Source organism: Sceloporus occidentalis, unplaced genomic scaffold (assembly GCF_023333645.1).
Source record: "Sceloporus occidentalis isolate IW3139 unplaced genomic scaffold, rSceOcc1.0.p SCAF_103, whole genome shotgun sequence".
NCBI classification, from domain to species: domain Eukaryota; kingdom Metazoa; phylum Chordata; class Lepidosauria; order Squamata; family Phrynosomatidae; genus Sceloporus; species Sceloporus occidentalis.
In genome coordinates this window covers 1,650,051-1,672,491 of record NW_028317083.1, presented here as the reverse complement: position 1 = coordinate 1,672,491, position 22,441 = coordinate 1,650,051, and the positions used below count along the sequence as shown (strand labels likewise).

General features: G+C 38.3%; 1 protein-coding gene across 1 annotated transcript; it reads left to right on the top strand.

Annotated features, from left to right (window-relative positions):
- The first annotated feature begins 2,225 nt into the window (after nucleotides 1-2,225).
- LOC149283508 (platelet-derived growth factor subunit A) lies at nucleotides 2,226-21,722 on the top strand. Its single transcript, XM_089497499.1, has 6 exons — nucleotides 2,226-2,288; nucleotides 5,347-5,443; nucleotides 12,905-13,015; nucleotides 13,924-14,111; nucleotides 20,370-20,493; nucleotides 21,634-21,722. Exons 1-6 carry the CDS (start codon nucleotides 2,226-2,228, stop codon nucleotides 21,720-21,722), a joined length of 672 nt encoding a protein of 223 aa, XP_089353625.1.
- Nucleotides 21,723-22,441: the final 719 nt, after the last annotated feature.

The following is a 22,441-nucleotide window of genomic DNA, read 5'->3' as shown; positions in this document are numbered from 1 at the left end:
ACGTCAATTTAATGGTGAAATAGATGCCTGGGGTGATGATATAATTATTGAAAAATCACAGTGGATGTCACTAAATAGGGCTGGATACATTTTCTCAAACTCAAGGGCACCCAAGGGACCTGAATTTGAAATTCTAGGAAGAGGTGAATCTGTGGACTCCTAACAATTTATAGGTACAGAGGCTTTTAGCTATAGCGGAGGCTTGTATTCATCTGGATCAATAAAGAGACCAGTATAAGCCTACACATGATAAATTTGTTGTTGTTTTTCAACCATAGAATCTATGAAAGAAAATTCTTGTCATCTGGGTGTCTTTATGGCAGCCCAGCGCCATCAGAAAACATGGCTGTAATACTGAATAAAACACTGTAGGTGCCGGGGGGAATTGAAGTGTAGTTATTGTATCCTGTATTTTATTGCTGAATTTTCCACAAGCAGAAATGATTACAGTGGGATTCACAATTCTTTGGAACAGTAGCGGCTTGTGATATACTGATAAGCTTTTTTTTTTGTCCCCTTTATTTTTCTCTTTTAATGTTCAGTTTGAGGCCCTGGCTTTCTTTGACGTTCTGGGTATATGTTTACATGTGTTTAGCTAGAAATAGAATCCCATTCCAAACAATGTGAACTTTAATATCATTTGGACAAAATCCCATTCAGATAAGAACTGGCTCCCTTTAGCCGTGCTAAGTATGACCTAACGGCCTTTTCCTGAGACGGGGGGATCGATTTCCCTGGCCATTGTCACAATTTACAGTATAAATCGTATCAGGGAATTCTAATATAATTAACACAACACGCATCACGATTACAGAAAATTCAGAACTGAATTTTTTTCTAATGCTTTAGACGCAATGGGGTGGACCTTGGTTTTTTTAAGTCAAATATTACAAATGAACTACAGAGGTGTCCCACTTAATTAATACAGAAAGAAGCTTCATCAAGGCATATGTCTGTTGTTGATAAACCTAGAACTCTCCCGATTACCATGTCAAGGTTCTAAATTAGAACCCCACATACAGCCAATGGGAGACAGGGACCTATTGCAAAGCTTGGGGTACTTCTGAAACCTCCTCTTCTTATATCAGTCTGCCACATGCATTTTCAGAGATATTTATCCGGCTGAGGATGGTGTAAGCTGTAGTCCAACAAAGGAATAAAAGTGATTTACAAAGGAAAACCCACACAAGTAGAGTGAGATTGAGTTACAGCAGATCAAATAGATTGTCAGACAGATCTAGCTTTGCTATCTATTGGCATGTGGCTGAGGGTGCTGGGATTTGTACTTCTGCATTGATCTATCCACATATAGCTTTATCCTAGAGTCTTGGATTGTGCAGCAGTTTAATGATCAGCCTATGGAAAGATTACCCCCCCCCCCCGTTAATACCCCAGCTGATACTGCACTGTACCCCTCTGCCCTTCCAAATGGCAGGTCTGAGCCCCCTGATCCTCCCCATTGCTCCGTGCAGCAGATCCTGCCCACTGCCTGGCTGTTTGTGGCTGTGTTGCTTAGTACAGGGAAGAGAGGGGGCGGTGCATGGGAGGCTGGCAATCTATCTATAATCTGCTGCTCCACATTATTTCACTCTCCCTACAGCAGAGCTGGGAGCAGCTGACATCCCCAGGAGTTTACTCTCACCCTGCTGCTGCTGCTGCTGCTGCTGCTGCCTTTCCTGCTTCCTTACCAAGCCCTGGGATTTAAAGCATTCTTTTTTTTTCCATCCAAGTGGAACTCCAGAAACCTCCCTCCTTATTTATTTCTTACGAGGAAGACCTACAAACCTTGCAGTGTTGGGAAAGTTGCTTTTTTTCCCTCCCCTTCACCCAGCACAGACGTGCTTTTCTGCCTTTGTGCATTCTCTCTCTCTTTTTTTGTAATGTTGCATGGTTGGGAGGGGAGAGGGTGCAGAAGATCTTTAGCAGACAGGTGATGGGCATCTCAGAGGAGATGTGGTGCTGCCTCCTTTGGGTTTGTGTCTTGGTCTGATCTGTATCCTGCACATACTGCTCCTTATCTGCTCCTAAAGACCAGCATTGCCCAGGAGAAAGAAAGAAAGAAAGAAAGAAAGGAGGCTCCCACTTGTGCAGCGGTTCCACCAATTTTGTGGGGTGCTGTTGGTCCCCTAAGGGATGGTACTGATTCTCCCAGATACAGGAGCAGTTCTGGAGCTCCTACATCAAGACATTGCATTGTCATTGATCAGAAAGTCTATCAGGAAGCAATGAGGTGCCGGGTTTGGATTTTGCTATTAAGCATCTGCTACCTGTCTCCTACATTTTGCGAGGTAGGTCTGGGCTGTGGCCATCAACATATGCTATAAATAATATGTATTTTGTTTCTTTTCTGGTTACATTGTTACCGTATTAAAATATTGTATCGTTACTCTTCTGTCAAGCACATGCACATATTGGTAGGAGCTTTAACGTCCACAAAGCCTTGGTAGCTTTTGAAGGACCTTAGCTGATGTAGAACATCCAACCCTGCACTATTACACATTGCCTTCAAATAGCATACAATTCCATAGATTCTATTTAGAAAAAGGTCCTACAACAGCTGGAGACCAAGGCTTCACCCCAAGACTTCATGAAGCCTTAATGATTGACAGTTTTTAGCTTCACCAGAGGTCCTATGTGTAGACATGCTTGGTGACCTCCCATGGTGGACCCAAATCATTAAATAGCAAATGCATTGTCACTATTTATAATACACCATAGCTCAGCTCCTCATTCTCCCAGGCCATGCATAGACAAGGTTAGGACATGTTCCTACACATTGCAGGGCTAACTATTTTTTTAAAAAAATTTACCATGTCAAGTTCTCCTAGACATGTGCTAAATGTGGTCTATCCTTATACTTGCAGAACACATCTGTCTTCTTGTAGAAAAAAAAAAGAAAAAAAAGTTGGAAGCTATAATTAATGTGGATTTGTTTGATCTTTAAACCTGCTGAAAATTTCCAAGCAAAAAAACGCACTGCAGTTTTATGGTTTGAAAAAAAAATTGATAATGAGTTTCTCCATAAGGGAGAGTCCTTAAGTGCAGTCTGTGTAGCAAGATTTATTATAAGATGTAAAATAGAGCAGCCTACCTACCCTCCTCCCCACCTTCTAAATAGAAAAATAAGAGGTGATCAAACCAATTGGCTGTTTTTTTTATGAATTATATTTATTTTCCCTTTGTCTACTTGCACCAGGAAATTAATTAATGGTTAGGGAGATCTCTAAATCCCCTACAGACATTGATTTTTATAGCAAGACTTTTAAAAACAATTTTTTTCTAGAATTAGAAAAGGAATTTCATAAAAAAAGACATTTAGGAATATGGAGGTTTTTGTTTTGTTTTGTTTTGTTTTTTAGAAAATATTAAATGTATAGGCCACAAAGCAAGCCTAGCAGAAAAAAAAATCATAAAAAATGCAGATATTCCCAACATCCAGGAGGTGTCAACCTATAACAGGAAAACCTATATTTTTATATTTTGGTGATTGCTCCCCCGCACTAAAAATAACCAAATCATTCAAAGAATACATATAAGAGAATTTAAAAATGCAGTTATTTGGGGGTGCAATTAAAATGCTGCATTTCTTAAATATATAAATATACCTTCTCCAGGACTGATAGGGTTAATAACTGGAGAAGTGGGTGCAGAAGAAGCCATGACCAATACATGTGAGAAGCAGAGAAGGGCTGATAAAGTTTCAAGGTTGTGTTTGTAGACAGGTATATTCCATACCCTCAGGTTTCTTAAAGGAGTCGAGCAGATGCCTTAGCTGATTATTATCTTCAGAGTCATTATAAGCCTAATTCTATGTTTCTGCTAGATATTCGAAGTTCGTATCTATAGATCCAAAGAGAGAAAGAAAAAAAAAAAGAGAAAAGGCAGACACCAAATTGGCGTGAAACATAGCAAAGTGTGAGCTTATTTGGCTTCGCTGCTTCTGAACCTGAAAATTTCCCCTTGATGTTGATTTCACGGAGTGTTATCTGTATATGGGTTTTCCAGGAGTTTTGATTTGCAAACTGCTAAATGTAGTGTTTCTGGAAGCCTACAGACAGAAAGGCTCTTGTCTACTGCATATCAGAAGGACGCAGCCTTTAGCCATCTCAGATGGGTAATTGCGAGACAACTCAAAAGAAAATCCAAAAATTAAAAAAAAAACAACGAAATATATTCCTTGACCATATCCACCGACTTACTTACTGAATTCTTAAAGACTTCAGGTAATGAAAGCGAGACAAAGTCTAATCTATAAATATTTACTCTACTGTTACTAATTAATAACACATTAACAAAAAAAAAAACCACACAATACACTTAACTTAGCCTTTTAGTGACAACAGGGTTCACCTGTTTGGCACACACACGGTTAAACTTTTACAAATAAAAAAAACACGTTTATTAGAATCTAACTTATTATGCTATTGCAGCATTTATACCTCGAAATAACTTCAAGTGGCATTTTCCCTGTGGGTTTTTTTTCCAGTGTTTGAGGTTGGGGCGTAGATTATATCCTATTTTGCTGTCCTTCCGTTTGTGCGCCAGATAATCTAACATACAGCGTGCTTTTTTCCCCCCCCTGCGTTCCCACCTTAAGTCAATTCATTTACAGTCACTGGCATATTTTTCTCTGCTTTATAGACTTAAGTGACATTGAATTGATTTGTCTGCCTCTGTTAACCAACTGGCAGACTGGAAAGGGGTTTATGGCTGCTGGCTGTACGGGCAATTAAATACATTTTATTAGAATAAACAAAAATAAAATTCCTTTGGAACAAAGGTAAAGTAAGGAGAAAAAATAAAATAAAAGTCAATTCGTCAGTGTTGACCGATTTTGCGAATTTATTTTTTTTCCTTAAGAGAATCTGCAACTATAGCCTGTATCTTAACCCTTACCGTACCATGCTGTAGAGCACCGCTGTCAATGCTTAACCCTTTCAGTTCAGTAGGGTGGTAGTGCAAAAAGAGATCACCAATGGTGAAAAGAGTTACATTAATGTCAGCTATCATTAACCCATTTATGTTTTTGTGGTTCTCTAAAATGACATTCTTTCATTTTAATGGTAGTTGGGGATCTGCTAAGAAATAATTAATCGATGACTTTACTGGTTTTACTGAAAAATGCTTTCTCAACTTAAATGTTATGCTTTAATTAAATGTCTATGTATCCTTTTTTCCCTTCTTTGTAATTGTAACATTGTCCTATAAGCAGCCAGATTGTTGAAGAATGCTTAATCATAGTAAGGGTAGGAGGATTCTGCATTTCAGATGTACATAGTAGACTGTGATAAGGATGTGTCTGTGAATAGTATTTTTAAATATGTTTATTCCCTGGCGGCGTGGAAGGAAGCAGAGATTCCCCAGGAGCTGATCGAGAAACTGGCCCACAGCGAAATCCGCAGCATCAGCGACTTACAGCGCCTTCTGGAGATTGATTCCGTAGGTAAATTCAATTTCCTTTTTTTTTTTTAACTTCTCCTTCCAAACCCCTGGCAATTGGGGAGAAACCCCTTTCACCTATGATAAAGCTGCTTGTGATCGATTTGGATTCCACACATTGAATGCTTCAGTGGAAAGGTCATATTCCAAAGCCATAAACAGCAGCTGAGCTGAGTCAAGCAATTGATAAACCAACAGGGCTTATAACGAGTAGGTGTGGTTTTTACTCTCTCGGGAGGGGAAGCCCAAACATTGCAAGAGGATATAAAAGGTCACCCGTGTTCAGGTTCATTACTTAGTGTGAGAAGCGGAGGAACTGTCTTCTGCTGGACAGACAGCCTTGAATCTCGTAAGACCCCTACGATGAAATAGAACTGATTGTGATCATTAGCAATGGAAACATTTGGCTGCAGGTACTAGTGGAACCAGCCTGTTCCTCAAAGGCCTTCAGATCGAAAGATCACAAACGTGGCGTTCCACCTAGGAGTATTGGGTCTAGCTCTGCCTCTGATAAAGGCTGGTGTTGAGTTGGTGGTTGAAAGAAGTTGACCTTCCTTGGTGCTTTGGTGTATATTTCTATCTCTTGTTTTAGTTGGATATTTGTCGTTATTATGGTTGGCTGTTAGTTGCGTTGTCAACGTATTCCCTGATTCACTTTTTATATTTTTTTTTATGATCTGGGGATTAAATTTACGTTATATTGTATAACCTTAGGCCCACTTCATGCCTGATTTTAATATGTGACATCTACATTTAATATATGACATCGAGAACAGAAGCAAGGCTGGGAATTATATTAAATTAACTCAGTACTACAGCAACATCAACATTTGGTGACAATAGAAATGTTTATCTATTAAATAGACCCATCAACGGGGAGATCATGCCCTTTGTTTGCCTATTCATCAAATGTATAAGCAGTTTTTTGGAAAACAGCAGCACATTTAATGTCTCTTATAGAAATTTATGCAATATTAAAACCACACATTGTTTGTAAATATGTAGTCATAGTGCTGGATATGTATATAGTACTAGTGTTGGGTATGTACATAGTACTAGTGCTGAATGTGTATATAGTACTAGTGTTGGATGTGCATATAGTACTAGTGTTGGATGTGCATATAGTACTAGTGTTGGATGTGCATATAGTACTAGTGTTGGATGTGTATATAGTACTAGTGTTGGGTACGTATATAGTACTAGTGTTGGGTACGTATATAGTACCAGTGTTGGGTACGTATATAGTTCTACCGTTGGGTACGTATATAGTTCTACCGTTGGGTACGTATATAGTTCTACCGTTGGGTACGTATATAGTTCTACCGTTGGGTACGTATATAGTTCTACCGTTGGGTACGTATATAGTTCTACCGTTGGGTACGTATATAGTTCCACCGTTGGGTACGTATATAGTTCCACCGTTGGGTACGTATATAGTTCCACCGTTGGGTACGTATATAGTTCCACCGTTGGGTACGTATATAGTTCCACCGTTGGGTACGTATATAGTACTACCGTTGGGTACGTATATAGTACTACCGTTGGGTATGTATATAGTTCCACCCCTGGGTACGTATATAGTACTACCGTTGGGTATGTATATAGTTCCACCGCTGGGTACGTATATAGTACTACCGTTGGGTATGTATATAGTTCCACCCCTGGGTACGTATATAGTACTACCGTTGGGTATGTATTGAGATGCAGTCACCTGCTATTCAGTATACGAACCTAAGTGTTGCAAAAAATGTTTTTGTTAGAATCTGCTACAATTTGAAAACACCCCACTGTTTTTCTTATATAATTGCAACATATCCCTTCTACAGCCTTTTGAAAACTGGAATAATTATTCCAATTATCTGGGATTACGAGGCACCAAGTATTTTATAGTTTTCTACCTGTTGACAGGGATATTTTTCCAGAGCTGTAAACAAGGGGAAAAGATTATGCGTGTTGGTGAAAAGGGTTGACAATGTCAGTAGCGTTATGATCTTGGCTTTAATGAACGGGAGATGGTTTTTCAAGTTTTTGGTGACACCTTGTCTCGGATATATGCCTCCAGCAATTTTCTTTTGCAGTCCTTTTGAAGTCGTGTTGGGACCTCCTTAATTCAGCCATAAGCGTAGATAATAAAAAGTAATTATTTGTAGTTGTAGGGTATTAAGACTAATCAATTGTACAGGATCAGCTAGCCTGCTGTAACAAGAATGCAAGGCTAATTTCCTTCCATGCGATTGTTTAGCAATGTTGAGCAACACAAAAAATGCACCGGTCTCGTTGGCGTTTGCATAGTGTGTCTTTTCAGCTTCAGAAACTCCCTTCTGCCGGCTTTGAGTAGGAAATGAAGCAGCACTGTTACAGACCGAGCTGATTGTGCACATTTAAGATAAAAGACGCTTTTTATCTTTACAAAAAACCAAAGAGTTGTATTTTATTTCAAGGTCTAAGCCGGGTTTGTGATGCAGTTAGAGTGAATTGTGTCTTCTTGGTTTACTTAATTGGTGTATTATACACAAAAATGCGTGCGTACATGCCTGTGATATTTGTATTTCAAGTAGGGTTGTCATGTTTATTTTAATTTTTTTTTGGGGGGGGGGGTAACAACCGTGTGAATGTTTCCAGAGGCATATCACTGGCAATAGGCTGCTTTGTTACCCTGCTAGTAAAACACTGGCTAGGTAACATTTATAAGCAATCACACTATTATGTGTATAAGGACTATATTGCAATGATATAAGCATGATATAAGTCATCTCTGCCACATAGGCTAGTGTTTAATCCAATCCCATTGCCACCTTCGATAAGGAAGATCCATTAAAGTCATAGCTTTATTGCACATTGGAGTCAAATCTGTATGCTCTGCAATGCATTGTACTCATCCTTTAGTACTTTGCTGCCTCTACTTACAGCAGGAATCATTCTTAAGTACACATCTTGCGTGTGAAATGTAGCAGAGGTAGTGGCAGCTAATCACATCAATGCCAGCCGAGTACTATGTTAGATTAGTGCGGTTTCCATTGATTTTAGTGCTGCAGTGCTTACAGAGGGAGCATACTTAAGTATGTATCTTTTTTTTGAGTGAGTAGGAAGATGGGATATGTCTCCAGTATCTTAAGAATCCACGCCCTGGACTCCATCCAACGTGGGCTCCGATGGGTGTCTGGCATGCTCCTTTAAATCAGCTGTCATTGGACTATAAATACCCCTGCAAGAGAGCAGCTCTAACAATCCTGCAGGTTTCTGGGAATTGTAGTTTGTCAGTCACTGGGGTGTTTGCCGCTTCCCAAGCTAATCGGGGTATTTCTACATCTATTAGCTTGATGTATATATCGCAGTCTTTAGGCCAGAGATTACGACTGCTCGGTTTATATAGGTGAAATAAAAAACATCAATTTCCAGAACATATATGAAGAGAGATATGTAAAGTATGCGTAATACAGTGGTTTTAGGGATAAACGCTACTTTTCTTTGGTCTACTTTTTCTTCATTCCGAAGGCCACTTGAATTTCCGCTTCTGTAACTTCAGAATTCAAATCAGTAAATCTAAATCAAATGATTTAAAGGAGAACTCCCACCAAGGTTTTAAAATAAATATGGTGTGTTTGCTCTTTTTTAAAACAGTTCTAGCTTTTGTATGATATGTTTTCAGGCAGCTGTATATCAGCCATTTGTATGTGATTTATCTTAGCCCTGTTATCTTAGCCCAATCTGCTAGAGACTACTTATCACACTGCCTGTGGCTTAGTCTTAATCACCCAGCCTGACACTCTGACTAATACAAGTCTATTGAGGAACAGACTTCATTAGCATTGTCATAAAGAATCTGCTCAGTGTGATGCTTAAGTAGGGGAAGTTGACTTACAACAATGGCGGCCTCCAGGTCTGCAGCTCAATGCCGACCTACATCCCATTATACAGCACTGGGGTTTATGCTGAGAGACAAAATAATTTTAGGTAGTATACTGAACAATTGTTACTAACAAATAGAAGTCTGCAAATTCTTCAGAGCATCTAGTAACGTCCCGGTATATCCTGATATGTGCGCAGGTGGATCAAACCATGAATGAGTCCTGATGGCTGATCTATCTGCATTAATACAAGACGTTCTTTATTCAGTGCAAGCAGATCTGCCGTGACGTCTAGTATACTGATTGATCCACCTGTTGTCAGGCCAGGATATGCTGAAAACCTTTACTGGGGACATACTGACAGTGATGCAGAAGGTTGCCCATTATCTCCGGCTATGAGATGAGTGATAGCTAGCTTTGTAGAATGCACCAGTAATCCAGGTGTTCATCTATGTTAATGCCTGTACATGTAATATTGTATATCACTGTGGAATTTGATGGTGTTCTACAATCATAATAATAGTACCTGAAATGTATATAACTTTTCCCACAATTTTCAATAAAAAACAAAGTGTAAGAACCGCTATGGATACTCCCATTGGCTATACACAGGTCCCTAGCTGTATAACCTGTTTTTATATTAGCTTGTTTTGTATGTAACCATCCTTCCCTGTCCTTCCTATGTGCATCTCCTACTCAACAACGTTACAGACTAGATTGGTGTTATGAGTTACTTGAGATAAATGCAGAGTGGAGTCCTGGACAAATACACCTTTCATCCAGAGACTTCACTCAGCAGCAAAGTTTGAGTTCAACCGAGAGTTGGAGTGTTTGGTGAAGAAAACATTAGCTTGGAAGCTCTTGGCCAGTATGAGTTGGAACCACACATGGTGTTATTATGGGTATCCAGAAGCTGCTAACGGAAGACAAGAATGGGCAATGGCCCTTTAAAATAATTTGTGAATAACCACAAAGGTTGGATTTTAATAAATAGATCATGAAGTTTGGGAGGTAAGCTTTCGGGCAACAACGTTTTGAGACTCTTGATCTATAGTTATGTCATAAGCCATAATATAGTTTTGAAACATGACCGCACAAAACAGATCTGCTTCATAGGATTCCTAGGAAATGAGAACACAAGGGCAATTTATATAATTTTCCAAAAATAAAGACAAGAGGACAGAAAAAGTTCCATCTCAGTGTGCTAAATGTGGATCATAATTACACAAGAGAGAGGTCTGCCTAAGAATATCATTTTTCGTTTCCATTTTTAAAAGGCAGGTGCACTTGAGACATTGTAGAGCCCTTTCGGAAAAGTTTGTATAGCTGTTTTTAGCAAATCCGGACTACTAGTCTAGCTCTTGTGTGGTTTGGCTCCCAGTGTGTTATAGAAAGAAAAACTGACAATTTTTATCTGTTTCCTACGTGTGTATTGATGTTAAAATATGAGACCATTGTGACTTCCATGCATAACAACCCAAATTTTGGTTGTACTTGAACCCATTGACCCATTTCCTGTCTAGAATGTACAATTATCATTCTTTATTATACTTCATGTTTGAGGCAGCAATTTGTTGCACATACTCTTAAATTCCCAAATTAGTCTACCAGGAACGGGCTACTATAACAAGTCACGGGAAAAAAATAGTTCTTTCTGTGAATATGTATTTTTTAAAGGACCCTCTAGCCTCCTTAGTAATACTCGGTGATACCGAAACGTGTGATTTTACTTTAACCAATCTGCCATAATTGTTTATAATGAGAGTGACCAAAAACCTTGGGTGGTTTTCAAACATTCCATATAATTAGAGAACGTTGGGATGGAAGGTCACCTTACATTACAGAACCATTTTCTAGCGTAAACATTTCCATAGAACCTAGAAATCATTAAAAGTATCAAGGTATCTAAAATTAGATATTTTATATTTTTATTAGCTTTTAGTGGCTATGGTCTACACCCATTATGGTTCCTCTTATCAATTTCCCTAAATATCTGGGCCTCTTACCTTGGAGAATACCCTCTTGTACTCACCATCCCTACTTGGAACACTTTCAACTTATGCATGTTCTTTATTTTCCTTTTTCTGTAATGGTAACCAAAAAAAAAAATATACATCCCACTGGATATTTATTACAAACAGAATAGGCCTAAGAAGAAAAAAAAGCACGTATAGGTCTGGCTTCTGATTAGATCAACATGAAAATAATGAGCGTTTTCAATTTATCCCCTTTTTGTTGGTGTACGTGAATTATTATGAATTCAATCATGATGTGTCTATCTAGACCCATAGATCAATTCGACGAGTCTTCCTCCTAATCTTCTGAAGATGTAATTGAATTTTCTGGCACTTGTTAAAAAGGAATCCAATCGAAGAAGCATTCCACATATGGTCGCTTATTTACTGTACTTGGCAAGCCTCTATTTTGCCATTTTGTCGGTAATGATCGAGTTGCATTTTCAGATACATTACGGAACAAGCCAGAACTAATTGTCGTTATATTTTATCCATTCTCTAAACCTTGTCAGTACATCAGTGCATAAAAAATTAAAGTGAAACTATTTGGTTGTGTGCCACCGAAGCATTTTAAATGAACTGCTGGTAACATCAACCCCCCCCCCCCCTGAAAGAAACCAGTTTTCAAAGGAACAAGGTACCCAGAAAGAAGCGATGAACGACGGTCAATGCCTCTTATACTGGATGGCTTCCAAGCCCGAGTGTAGTGCATTGTCAGTGCTTTGAGAGCATGAACATAGCCTGAACATTAATTATCAACAGGCCGCAGTTGTAAGCAGAGGTTGAAGTTTTCTTTTTAAGCCCAACATTGAAACCATTAATAGACGTCCTTTTTATCAAAATGCATTTTGCGGTTTTCAGTACCTGTTGAATACTTAGTTCATTGTTCGAATGAAACCTAGACAGTAATTTTTTGGTGTTATAAATGGCCTTTTTTTAATGGATTTTGAGGTGGGTATAGAATGCAGAATTATAGACCCTGTTGAAAAAAAATACATCATCCAATTTGAAATGACAGCATTAGACGCCATCATCACCAGGTGGACTCCCATGACTTGGCTATAATACTCATAAGAGTATATTGTTTTCAACCAAGCAAGTAGACGCTGAAGCCAATATATCTCTACAGTGATCATCAGCAACTACCTGATCACTTATTGTACAGAACAAACGTTATATTGAATCCATACACCATAATAATCTGTATGTATGTACAGTAGTAGTGATTTTTAGACATGTTATTATAAATTAGTCTTATGAACTCTCTGTTTTGTCATAGAGCTGGGTCTGTGGAGAGCTTAAATGTTCATCTGAACTTGACGTTTTCCTGTTTCTATTAAATTTGAGGCTAGTTGTGTCTAAGCTGGGCTTAGTTCTAGCTCCCTAAATTAGTAGCCAAACCTTTGATCTTGGCAACATTTGAAGGCAACATTATGGCTATGGTGCTTTATGAACGGATCATGATTTGCAGTGATGTTATATATATATATATATATATATATATATATATATATATATATATATATATATATATATGTATCACATTTGAATGTTATATTCATTGTCTGAGTCTCACTTGTTGACATCACTTTACCCCCCTAGGAAATGAGGACACTTCAGGAACAAGTGTAAGAACACAAGCACACAGTTTCCATCACAGTAAGCATGTGCAAGAGAAACGGTCTGCTCCAAGCCGCAGAAGGCGCAGCATTGGTAAGTGTGTATAACCCTATTAATGACCATGTAAAAAATAATGCACTAATACATAAAATATATTTATATGTAGTATAACTAATTTAGGTATTTATATGTTATTTTATATATTATTATTTCATAAGCACGCAGCCCATTGCAACTGCAATTATTAGTTTATTTTTTCTGTGGATATAAGGTTCAGATTGTAGACTCTGCAACTATTTTAAAACAAGCACAAACAGGGTATGCAGTGTGCTGCATATTGCTACTGTGGGTAAAAAAAATTTACATTTCTAGCTCCAGGAAATTTCGGCTCTCACATTGCACTCACATCAGGTTGGACCAGTTTTCTTATCCAACAAAACATTTTTTTAAAATGAATATACTAAATATGTAGAATTTAAAAAAAAAAAAAAAAAAAAAAAAAGACAAATGGCCAATTTATTTCTGTCAATTTATAAAGTGCCAATGCATTCCGCAGAACAGTTGTCGAAAATTTGTCGAGCTGTTGGTGTGCTAGGCTTAGAGTTGAACAACTCAAGTTTAAAGGTAAAGACCTGGATAGGTCAGGATAAAATGTATTTTAATCGTTTGCTTTTTTCGTGCCCAATTTCGCACTTCTGTTCAAAAAATCTATCAGGTGCAGGCCGTGAACGCAATCCTTAATCAAGAAGTGATGCAGGCGCGAAATGAAAAAACAATGCAATAAACTTTTTACAACCCTCTTTTTATAGAGATGTTCTATTTGCGACAAAGGAAATGTTTTTTTATATCATATGTAACAGGGAACAAAAATCATGATAACTTAGACCCTTTCAGTGATTACAGTAGAAGTTCAAATTAAATGTATAAAAAGACACTGTTGGTGAACATATATTCCCTTTGGGGTCTGTGTTATTTCTCAATCCTACCTTGTCCTTCTCCAGAGGAAGCCGTCCCTGCTATTTGCAAAACAAGGACTGTTATATACGAGATACCTCGTAGCCAAATTGATCCAACATCTGCAAACTTTCTGATATGGCCCCCATGCGTGGAAGTAAAAAGATGCACAGGATGCTGCAATACAAGCAGCGTCAAATGCCAACCATCGCGGATACACCACAGGAGCGTCAAGGTAAGGAGCACCGTCACGCCGTGAAGCCACAAAGTTTCTGTATACTTAGAGATGGAATCTGGCCTGACTTGACTCATCAAGTATTGTGGGGTTCTACAAGCCAGTAAACTTTGGATTGGATCTTGATGTGTACGTATGAGTGGATTTTTGCATGTGGGGTATGCCTTTATCCTATTCTTTTATACAGTAGTGTGGATATCCACCAGGATCTTCTCACATAATGACCTTACGTATATCTCTAGAACCTTGGCCTTTGAATATCTCTATTGATTACACAGGAGTTTTGTGAGTTGTTTTTGATGGTTACCTCTGTAGATGTTTCATAAAAATGTTTGATTTAGAAAGAAAAAGAATTCTGAATAGTTTTTGTCTGGTATTTGTTGAACATTCTAGCGGGGAACTGAGAACCTACCTCTATGGAATGAACTTTATACAATGCGAGAGCAGGTCAAATCTTTATTCCGTAAAGGGTCAGAAGGTCAAAGTTGATGTTAGGAGAAGGACATTAACCGACGCTGGAATATTACACCCATCACCTCTTAGTTAAACAATGAAGTTCAGTGTGTGATTATACTCTTTTGTGGAGGCTTGACTCAGTTGACTATTTCTGGATTTGGTACTTGGCTTCCTTTGTGTGCCGTCATTTAGCAAATTGTACGGGTGGGTCACGCAGGATGTGGTGGAAAGAGTTAGACAGTGGTGGCCTGCGTTTAAAGTATTTCTGGAATGTTTGCTTCTGTTTGCATGCTGTCTAGTTTTATGAAGGCTTCTTTTTCATCAAATAGAGGCTTTTATTTTTTTTTTAACTTCTTTATAGAGACAAGGTGCTGAGCTCATAGCTTAGAAATGAACTAGGAAGCTGATCAAACATATGTATGAATGTATGGAATAATATTGCTAACGTGACAAGTACACTTACCTAGCACAATTGTAAATGGAACATGTTGTTTTTATCAACGAGAATTCAAAAGCAAGATACTATATTTTGAGAAATTACCATAGAATTACCATAGAAACACATGGATTGTTTCTGCTGGTTGCTCCAAATTTAGTACACAATTTAGAATTACTCCAGTTTTGCATTACATACATACATCGTTATATTCTTCTGCATTCTAACTATGCCTGCTAGTATTTTAGCATCGTTGTAGTACTGAAAATAATAAAAGGATGCGTTGTCCTTTCTAAACTGTGTAGCCTTGTGGGATGATGAATCTGGTCTCTGACCGTTCAGCTAATTTGAGCAGCCAGAAGCATTTAAAGACATAATAAACCAAATTGAAAAGTAAGGGAAAATGTCCAAAATTAGCAAGTTACCTTGCAGAATAAAACTGCTGTTGCCACGGCTGCTGGATTTATGTGGCTCCTTCCAGATTTTTGACACTAGGAAATACTGGGATAGGTTCCAGTGAAATCATCTGTGACTTTTCCCTCCTTCCAGGATAATAGTTGCCTGTACAATGCACCTCTTGAACATGCCGCCTAGGGTGTGATGTACTGTTGTAGCTGAATGAGAACATACATGTCAAGTCAAAACCAAGTCTTCGTGAATGTATCAGTGGCAAAGATCCCATTGAATTCTAGGAAGCATTGTGCTTTGGTTGGCCGAAGGCTGGCCAGAAGTTGTGGTTGCAGCTATGAATTCTGAACTGCCAATGTAGATATAATTAGGTGTAAATGAATGTAAAATTTGGAACTATATATATATATATATAGGTGAGAGATGATCCATATATATATATATATATATATATATGTTATAATGTTCCGTGCAATTCTGATAAGGTTCTAAACTCCTACGGTGGCCTTAGCCTGCCTGCCATTAGTAAATAAAATACATTTTTGATCTATTCTGTTTGCATTTTCCCCAGGGCCGGCCGAAGACTTAACGCCGCCTGGGGCGAAGTTTAAAATGCCGCCCCCCGCCGACGCCGGGGGGGGGGGCGGCATTATCTACCCCCCCCGGTACTTACTCTTAAACAGTCCTGCGGCGAGTCTCCCTGTGCTGCCACGGTGCCGGCTTGTAATGCTGAGCGCCGGAAATTCGTGTCACTTCCGGCGCTCTGCATTACAAGCTGGCACCGAGACCGAACAGGGAAACTCGCCGCAGAGGAGAGAGAGAGGGGCGCCGAGCGGGTAAGCGAAAATCACTCGGTGCCCCTCTCTCTCTCCTCCGCTTCAAAAAAAAACAAAAAAAAACGCTTGGGGCGGCAAAGTGCCGCCCCTTTTGAAGTGCCGCCTGGGGCAATTGCCCCAGTCGGCCCCATTGTAGGGCCGGCCCTGATTTTCCCCAACGCAATGTGTTATACAGTTCAGGTGCACAATTGTAAATGCAATGTAGTTACCATGGAAACAAATAGTCTTTTCCCTCTGACTGTTCTACATTAATCACTTTGGACCCGAACTGGACTATATAAATTTGATCTGACACACAGACCAAATACCTTGTTCTGCATTATGATGTCGTTCCTGTATGATGCATTCTCTTGAAATGTATGTGGAAGTGTAAATCATGTTTGTCCATTTATGTAAGCAGTGCATTCTTTGGGTAACATAAAAGCTGTTGCACGCATGTACAGGCAGTGTAAAAACTTGTATAGAAATTAAAATTATGTTGGCAGGAATATGAATCGCAACATGTTGGCTTCAACCGCTCAGTTTTCAGAATATTCCAAAGGCATGAGTACAGTAACAGATAATCCACTTTCCGATGGCATTCCTCTGCTCCATATTTTAACACTAATAACCTCACCCCAGCAAGATTATTTAAGGGAAACCCCCCTTTTTTTTGCTGCCTGGTAAATAACACTAACAATTCTGTGCTAATTGACATTTCCAGACTCTGATCTTGCGAATTTGTCTCATTCTTCATGTTCTCAGACATTCCAAATCTTGTAGGAAGATGATTCATGATTCAAATGCTAGGCCTATTCATACTACCCTCTAATTGAAGGAAGATATGCTTAACTTGCTCCATTCAAGGAACAGAGGCTTTTTTCATTTTGAAGTTAGCTTACGATGAATGAGTATTATAGTACAGTATATTATAGTATTTTCCTATATATAGTATCTAAAATAAGTAAGCTCAACAATTTGGGTATCAGTAAAGTCAACGTTGTCTTCAGCAGCTTGAGTGTGATATGATATCCCTATTCTCAAATCATATGGATCATCTCTCACCTAATGCCCCCGGGGTATGGCCTAACTCTATAATAGAGATTACCAGAACCTTAACCCTGCAGCTTTTGGAACTATTCAGTAAAAAAATCACTGTGAGCGCCCATATGAAGTCATCTCCAAAAGAAGCATTTTCATTATGTTGAGCAGTCTTAACGATTTTAATATTTCTTTTGATGGAGTATTCTAGATTTTGTATCAAGGTCAAACAAATATAATTCCTTGAACGTTTTCTATTTACTTTGACTGTATGAACAAAATGTGGTCAACGAGATTCCGACCACGTGTATAGAGTCAAGCCTGGGAACTGGGTAGGTTAAGTAGAATAACATAATCAACAGTCTACAGTATATAGGACAACACCCCGGAGACCTTGCTCTTACCTCCTAGTCATACACTAAGCAATCTCAGGAATAAAAATAATAATGGATACAGTCTTTAACTTAATACCCCGTCCCCAAGATATTTCTTTTAACCCTAATTTTATTTTTTTTGCAGCATTAGGAAAATTTTGTATGGACAGAATGATACATGTAACATATAACTCTTTCGAATGAATATTCACTAGGCCAACTCAATCAAAGCAGCATAAAAAGTTATTTCTATTAAAAGCTATTTTAATTCCGGGCCCCTAAAGTTCTGTTCTAATTTCATGCAGATCGCGTCCTCTGTTACAGTTTCTCCTGAGCTGTATGATTTGGCTGCATTCCCACCAAAAGTTTCTTTGCTCGGGGAAGACCACTTCTGAGCAAGCTAATGTGGGTTTAATGTTGTAAGAGTAAGAATGAACTTTGCACCATTCCCTCTGGATTTTTGAAGGTTCTCTCAAAACGTTAGTGTTAACCCTTAAGTGCCTGAGGGGTGTGCATATAGCATATTATTGCAAAACCATGCATGCTTCGACTATATTTTCTCATGGGTTATGTGGCCTACTGCATTTGTTCCTGGTCCAAAATTGTCTCATGATTAATGAGTTCAGGTCTAACAATCAATACAAATGTGTGTATGCTTTTTTTTTCTCAGATTTCTGAGAAAGTGGCTCATGCTTTTAGAAGCTGCTTTTATTTACCAGCCAGCTTTACAAGGCTGTTTCACAGTAAGTCTACAGAAGGGACCCTAACTCCATACATGTATGTGCGTATACATGAGATTGGACAACTCTCCAAAGTCAGATAACCATAACACTACTTTAGAATAGCAGAACAGACACAGACTCTCGTCCATTACTGGTCTTTAACGTGGACCTTTAAATATAGTGTCGAGATTTGCCAAAGATGTCCACATGCCCGGTCACGTACCTGCTATGTTCCTCTGTATTGGAGCTGATTTCTATGTTCTAGGCTTTTTTTTCTCTCTTCTTGCATTGCCCCATGTTCCTTCTCTCTGAGAACACTTCTTTGTGTTTTGCAGCCCAATAACTAGATATAGCCAAATAATTTGCGCCCATGTGTCTTGCAATCAGGTGTACATTTCCTGATTTTTGTAGAAGCCAATGTGTTGTATTATAATTCCATATTCCTTTAGCAGAATTTGAAAATAATATGATCTGCTTTGGAGACACCAAACTTCATAACACCATATATTTTGTTTTAAAGAACTCAAGAGAAAGAGAGCAAAAGCCCTTCTCTAGTGTTCTCATTGTTGTACCCACCCTGCTGCCCTTTTTATCACAGACGTTACCAAGGGCACACTAGTCTTCCACAAAAGGTCTTTATCTGTTGGTATTTGGAAGGGGTTAAAGGGCATCAGAAGAGGGCAGCGTGTATTCGTAGTTGTGTATATTGATTGAACTAGCCATATTGTTGGACTTTTCTCTAGTCAACACACACTTTTTAATATAGTTGGGAATCTCTCCCCTATTTACTAATGTTTTTGAAAAGGGGGAGGGGTAGGCAGAGGCAATAAAATCTGACAAAATCTAGATAGAAAAGGAAAATATATTTCATATCAAATTAAATAAATTATTTATGGTCTTTTTTTCTTGAAAGCACCTTTTATGGTGACTGGTTTGGAATCTTGGCTCCTTAGGAAAAACGTGACTCATAAGTCACCACAAGTGGTATGTTGGGGGAAAAAAAGAGGTTCATGGTAAATATGGAAGGAAAAATTTGAGACAGGTCTCAGATTTACTAAGAGTGATGCCTCCTGTGCAGTGTGAATTTCCACTTTTCCCCCCTGTTTTTTTATTTCATCTAATTTAAATGTAACAAACATAGTATCTGCTTTCCCCATGCTGGAAAGGGACTTTCCACATCTTCATAATTCAGCTGACTGGCTTCAAAGATCAGACTTGTAATAACAGATCTGCTAGAGAAGACTGTATCTGTAGCTATAAGTCTTAATCACCATTTTGATCTTTTTTTTTTTTTTTTTTTTTCGGGAGTCTTAAGCATGGTCCGTTCTTTCATGCCAGATGAGTCAAATTTATCCAAAGTCTTGAAAAGCATTAACAGGGAAAACTAAAAAAAAATAATACATATTACTTCGACCCAAAGTTGACCCTTCTCTCAAAGCATTCTTGCCTGTCACAGACAGCTTTGACTTATTGAATGGAAATCTGACAGGCTTGGAAAATGTCCTGAAGTTGGGCCTTTTTTTTCCTATTTTGCTACTGTCTGACTATAATACTTTTGTTTGCAAGACTAGTTAAAGTAGGCTCCATGTCCTGTTGACAAAAAGGGCAGTGACTGAAACCAATTCTTTTTTTTCATTAACCTTAGGACACAGGAGTGGAATATATGTATTTCCTACCAAATGAGAAGATATATATCTATCATTTTTTTTTTTTTTACTGGTGTCTAGTAGAAGAAAAAGGGTTAAAAAAAATTCTGCCATATAGCATATTTAGTACAGATTCCATATGCTGTATATCCCTTTTATATTGTTCAGAGCTGGATACTTACAGGGTTTCAAGTTGTCCTGATACAAATAAAGGTTTCTTTACTAAAGATACAAGTTCTCATTCATCCTTACATGTGATGTTTTGAGTTGACGCTGTGATGAGAAATATACATACAAAGATTTGTAATCTAATAATATATTTTAGATTTTTTAATATGTTTTTTTTTTATTTGATCACAGGTGGCGAAAGTAGAATATGTAAGGAAAAAGCCCAAATTAAAAGAAGTTCTGGTGAGGTTAGAGGAGCATCTGGAATGCACTTGTACAGCAAATTCTAATTCAGATTACCGAGAAGAGGAAACTGGTGAGTGTGTCTTTATGATGTCATATTGATTTATCAGTGAGATTGGAAGATAACGTTGCACATGGCCAAAATAAGCACCAGATCCTAAATTCGTCAGGGGTGGGGACACCTTGGTGGACACTTCCGTCATCATCCCAAAACAGCTGCATCTCAGAGGAACTGTTTTACAAGCATTGGAAAATCCACAATTGTGACCACATGGCAAGGCAGACAGGAAGCAGAGGAAAGAACATCCTGCTTACAGAGACGCATATAAAATAAGAGACCACCCCATCCCTCGTAACTGTACTCGGCCGCCTTCCTTCTTATAAATCTCTTATCAACCAACAGCTATTCCTGTACAGTTGTGTCTTCCTCGTTACGAACTTTATTGAAAGCCTCTCCCACCCCAGATTTGGTTTACCCCCAGGTCCGTTTTGTATAAATTGAAGAGTTCCCATACTGTTAACCGCAAGACAGACAGGAAGTTGAGGAAACTGCATCCTGTTTATGCATGCAATTAGAATGTCAGAACCACCTCCTTCCTAAACTTTACGCAACTTTACTGCCTTCCTCCCAACTGGTTTTATACCGATTGATAATCCTGTATCCTTTTTCCTTACTCATTAACTAATTTCTTTTTAACCTCCCCATCCCAGGCACAGCGAAGCCGTGGGTCATTTTTTCCATTTTTTTTATGAATGGACTAATCTTATTTTTAAAGCTGTAGTGTTCTTTCGGAAATATGAACGAACTGTTTACATACCGATAATCACAAAAACACGAGACATCTAGAGTACACATCTGATTCATAACTTCAAGGTTGTTCCTGTTAACACGGCACTGATTACGAAGCCCATTCAGCCTCTGGTTAAGGAATATTAGGCCAAGTAACACGGTTACGGTCTCTGTTTGTTTGTAAATACAAAACGCTTCTAAATATATTACATTTTATTCAGTTTCTTGCGAGTGATAAATATGATCTTCAAATGATTTCCTCAAGGGACTCCCGCTTGCGTGTTACGAATGTATCTTAAAAAGTATTTGTTAGGCGTCTTACCAAGAATGATTGCTTACCCATTAGATATACGTTTAAGCATAGATCCTTTAAGAGTTTTTCTTTTCTCATCTTGTTACTGAACCACAAATACATTTTCTTAGGCCTTTTCAGCAGCCCAGCCCTTGTGTTAACAGGAAGGACTAGGGAAACAGGTAAAAAACGGAAGAGAAAAAAATTAAAGCCGACCTAATTACCAGATGGAAATTAATTTGCTCGGCAGGTAGGAACCCTGAAAACGGTAAATAACCGCACCGGACAATGAGGCAAAAAATAAAATATAAAACGTCTTAATCAACTGCGTATCACAAAGGCACAATCACTTAATCCTGACACTTCTTGTTACCTTGGGCTGCAAACAGATTAGATATGATTGGCTTTGATAATTCTACCTGCTGGCATTTTTCTGTGAGCTACACGGCACCCGTAAGCGTTTTGCATTCCACGGCTGCTTTTTTTTTTTCTAACTCACTTTTCTTTCGCTTCTGCATTTTTGTTCTAATCTGGAATTTTCCATATAATTTGTCATTGCGGCTGATTTGTGGGGTCACCGTGCATGATTGGAGCTCATACCTTTAATATATTTTTGTTGTGTGCGAAAGGTTCCAGGATTTATAGGTGGGAATTGGAAAAAGGTCTTGGAACAATTTTCAACTTAATCTGTCCATGAAATATTTATTTTTTCTGTTTTTCATATTCGTTATCATCCCACTTTTTCACTTCTCTACATAAAAAAAATAACAGTTGAACTGCTGAAAAAATATTTTCGCTATAGAAAAATCCACCGTACTTGCTACTGTTTAGAAACCTTTAACATTAAATAACGTTAGATACATTTTCATCTTTTAAATAGTGGAGGACATTAGTTGACAGAATGACATGGAATAATACCAAAAATATACCCCAAAATAT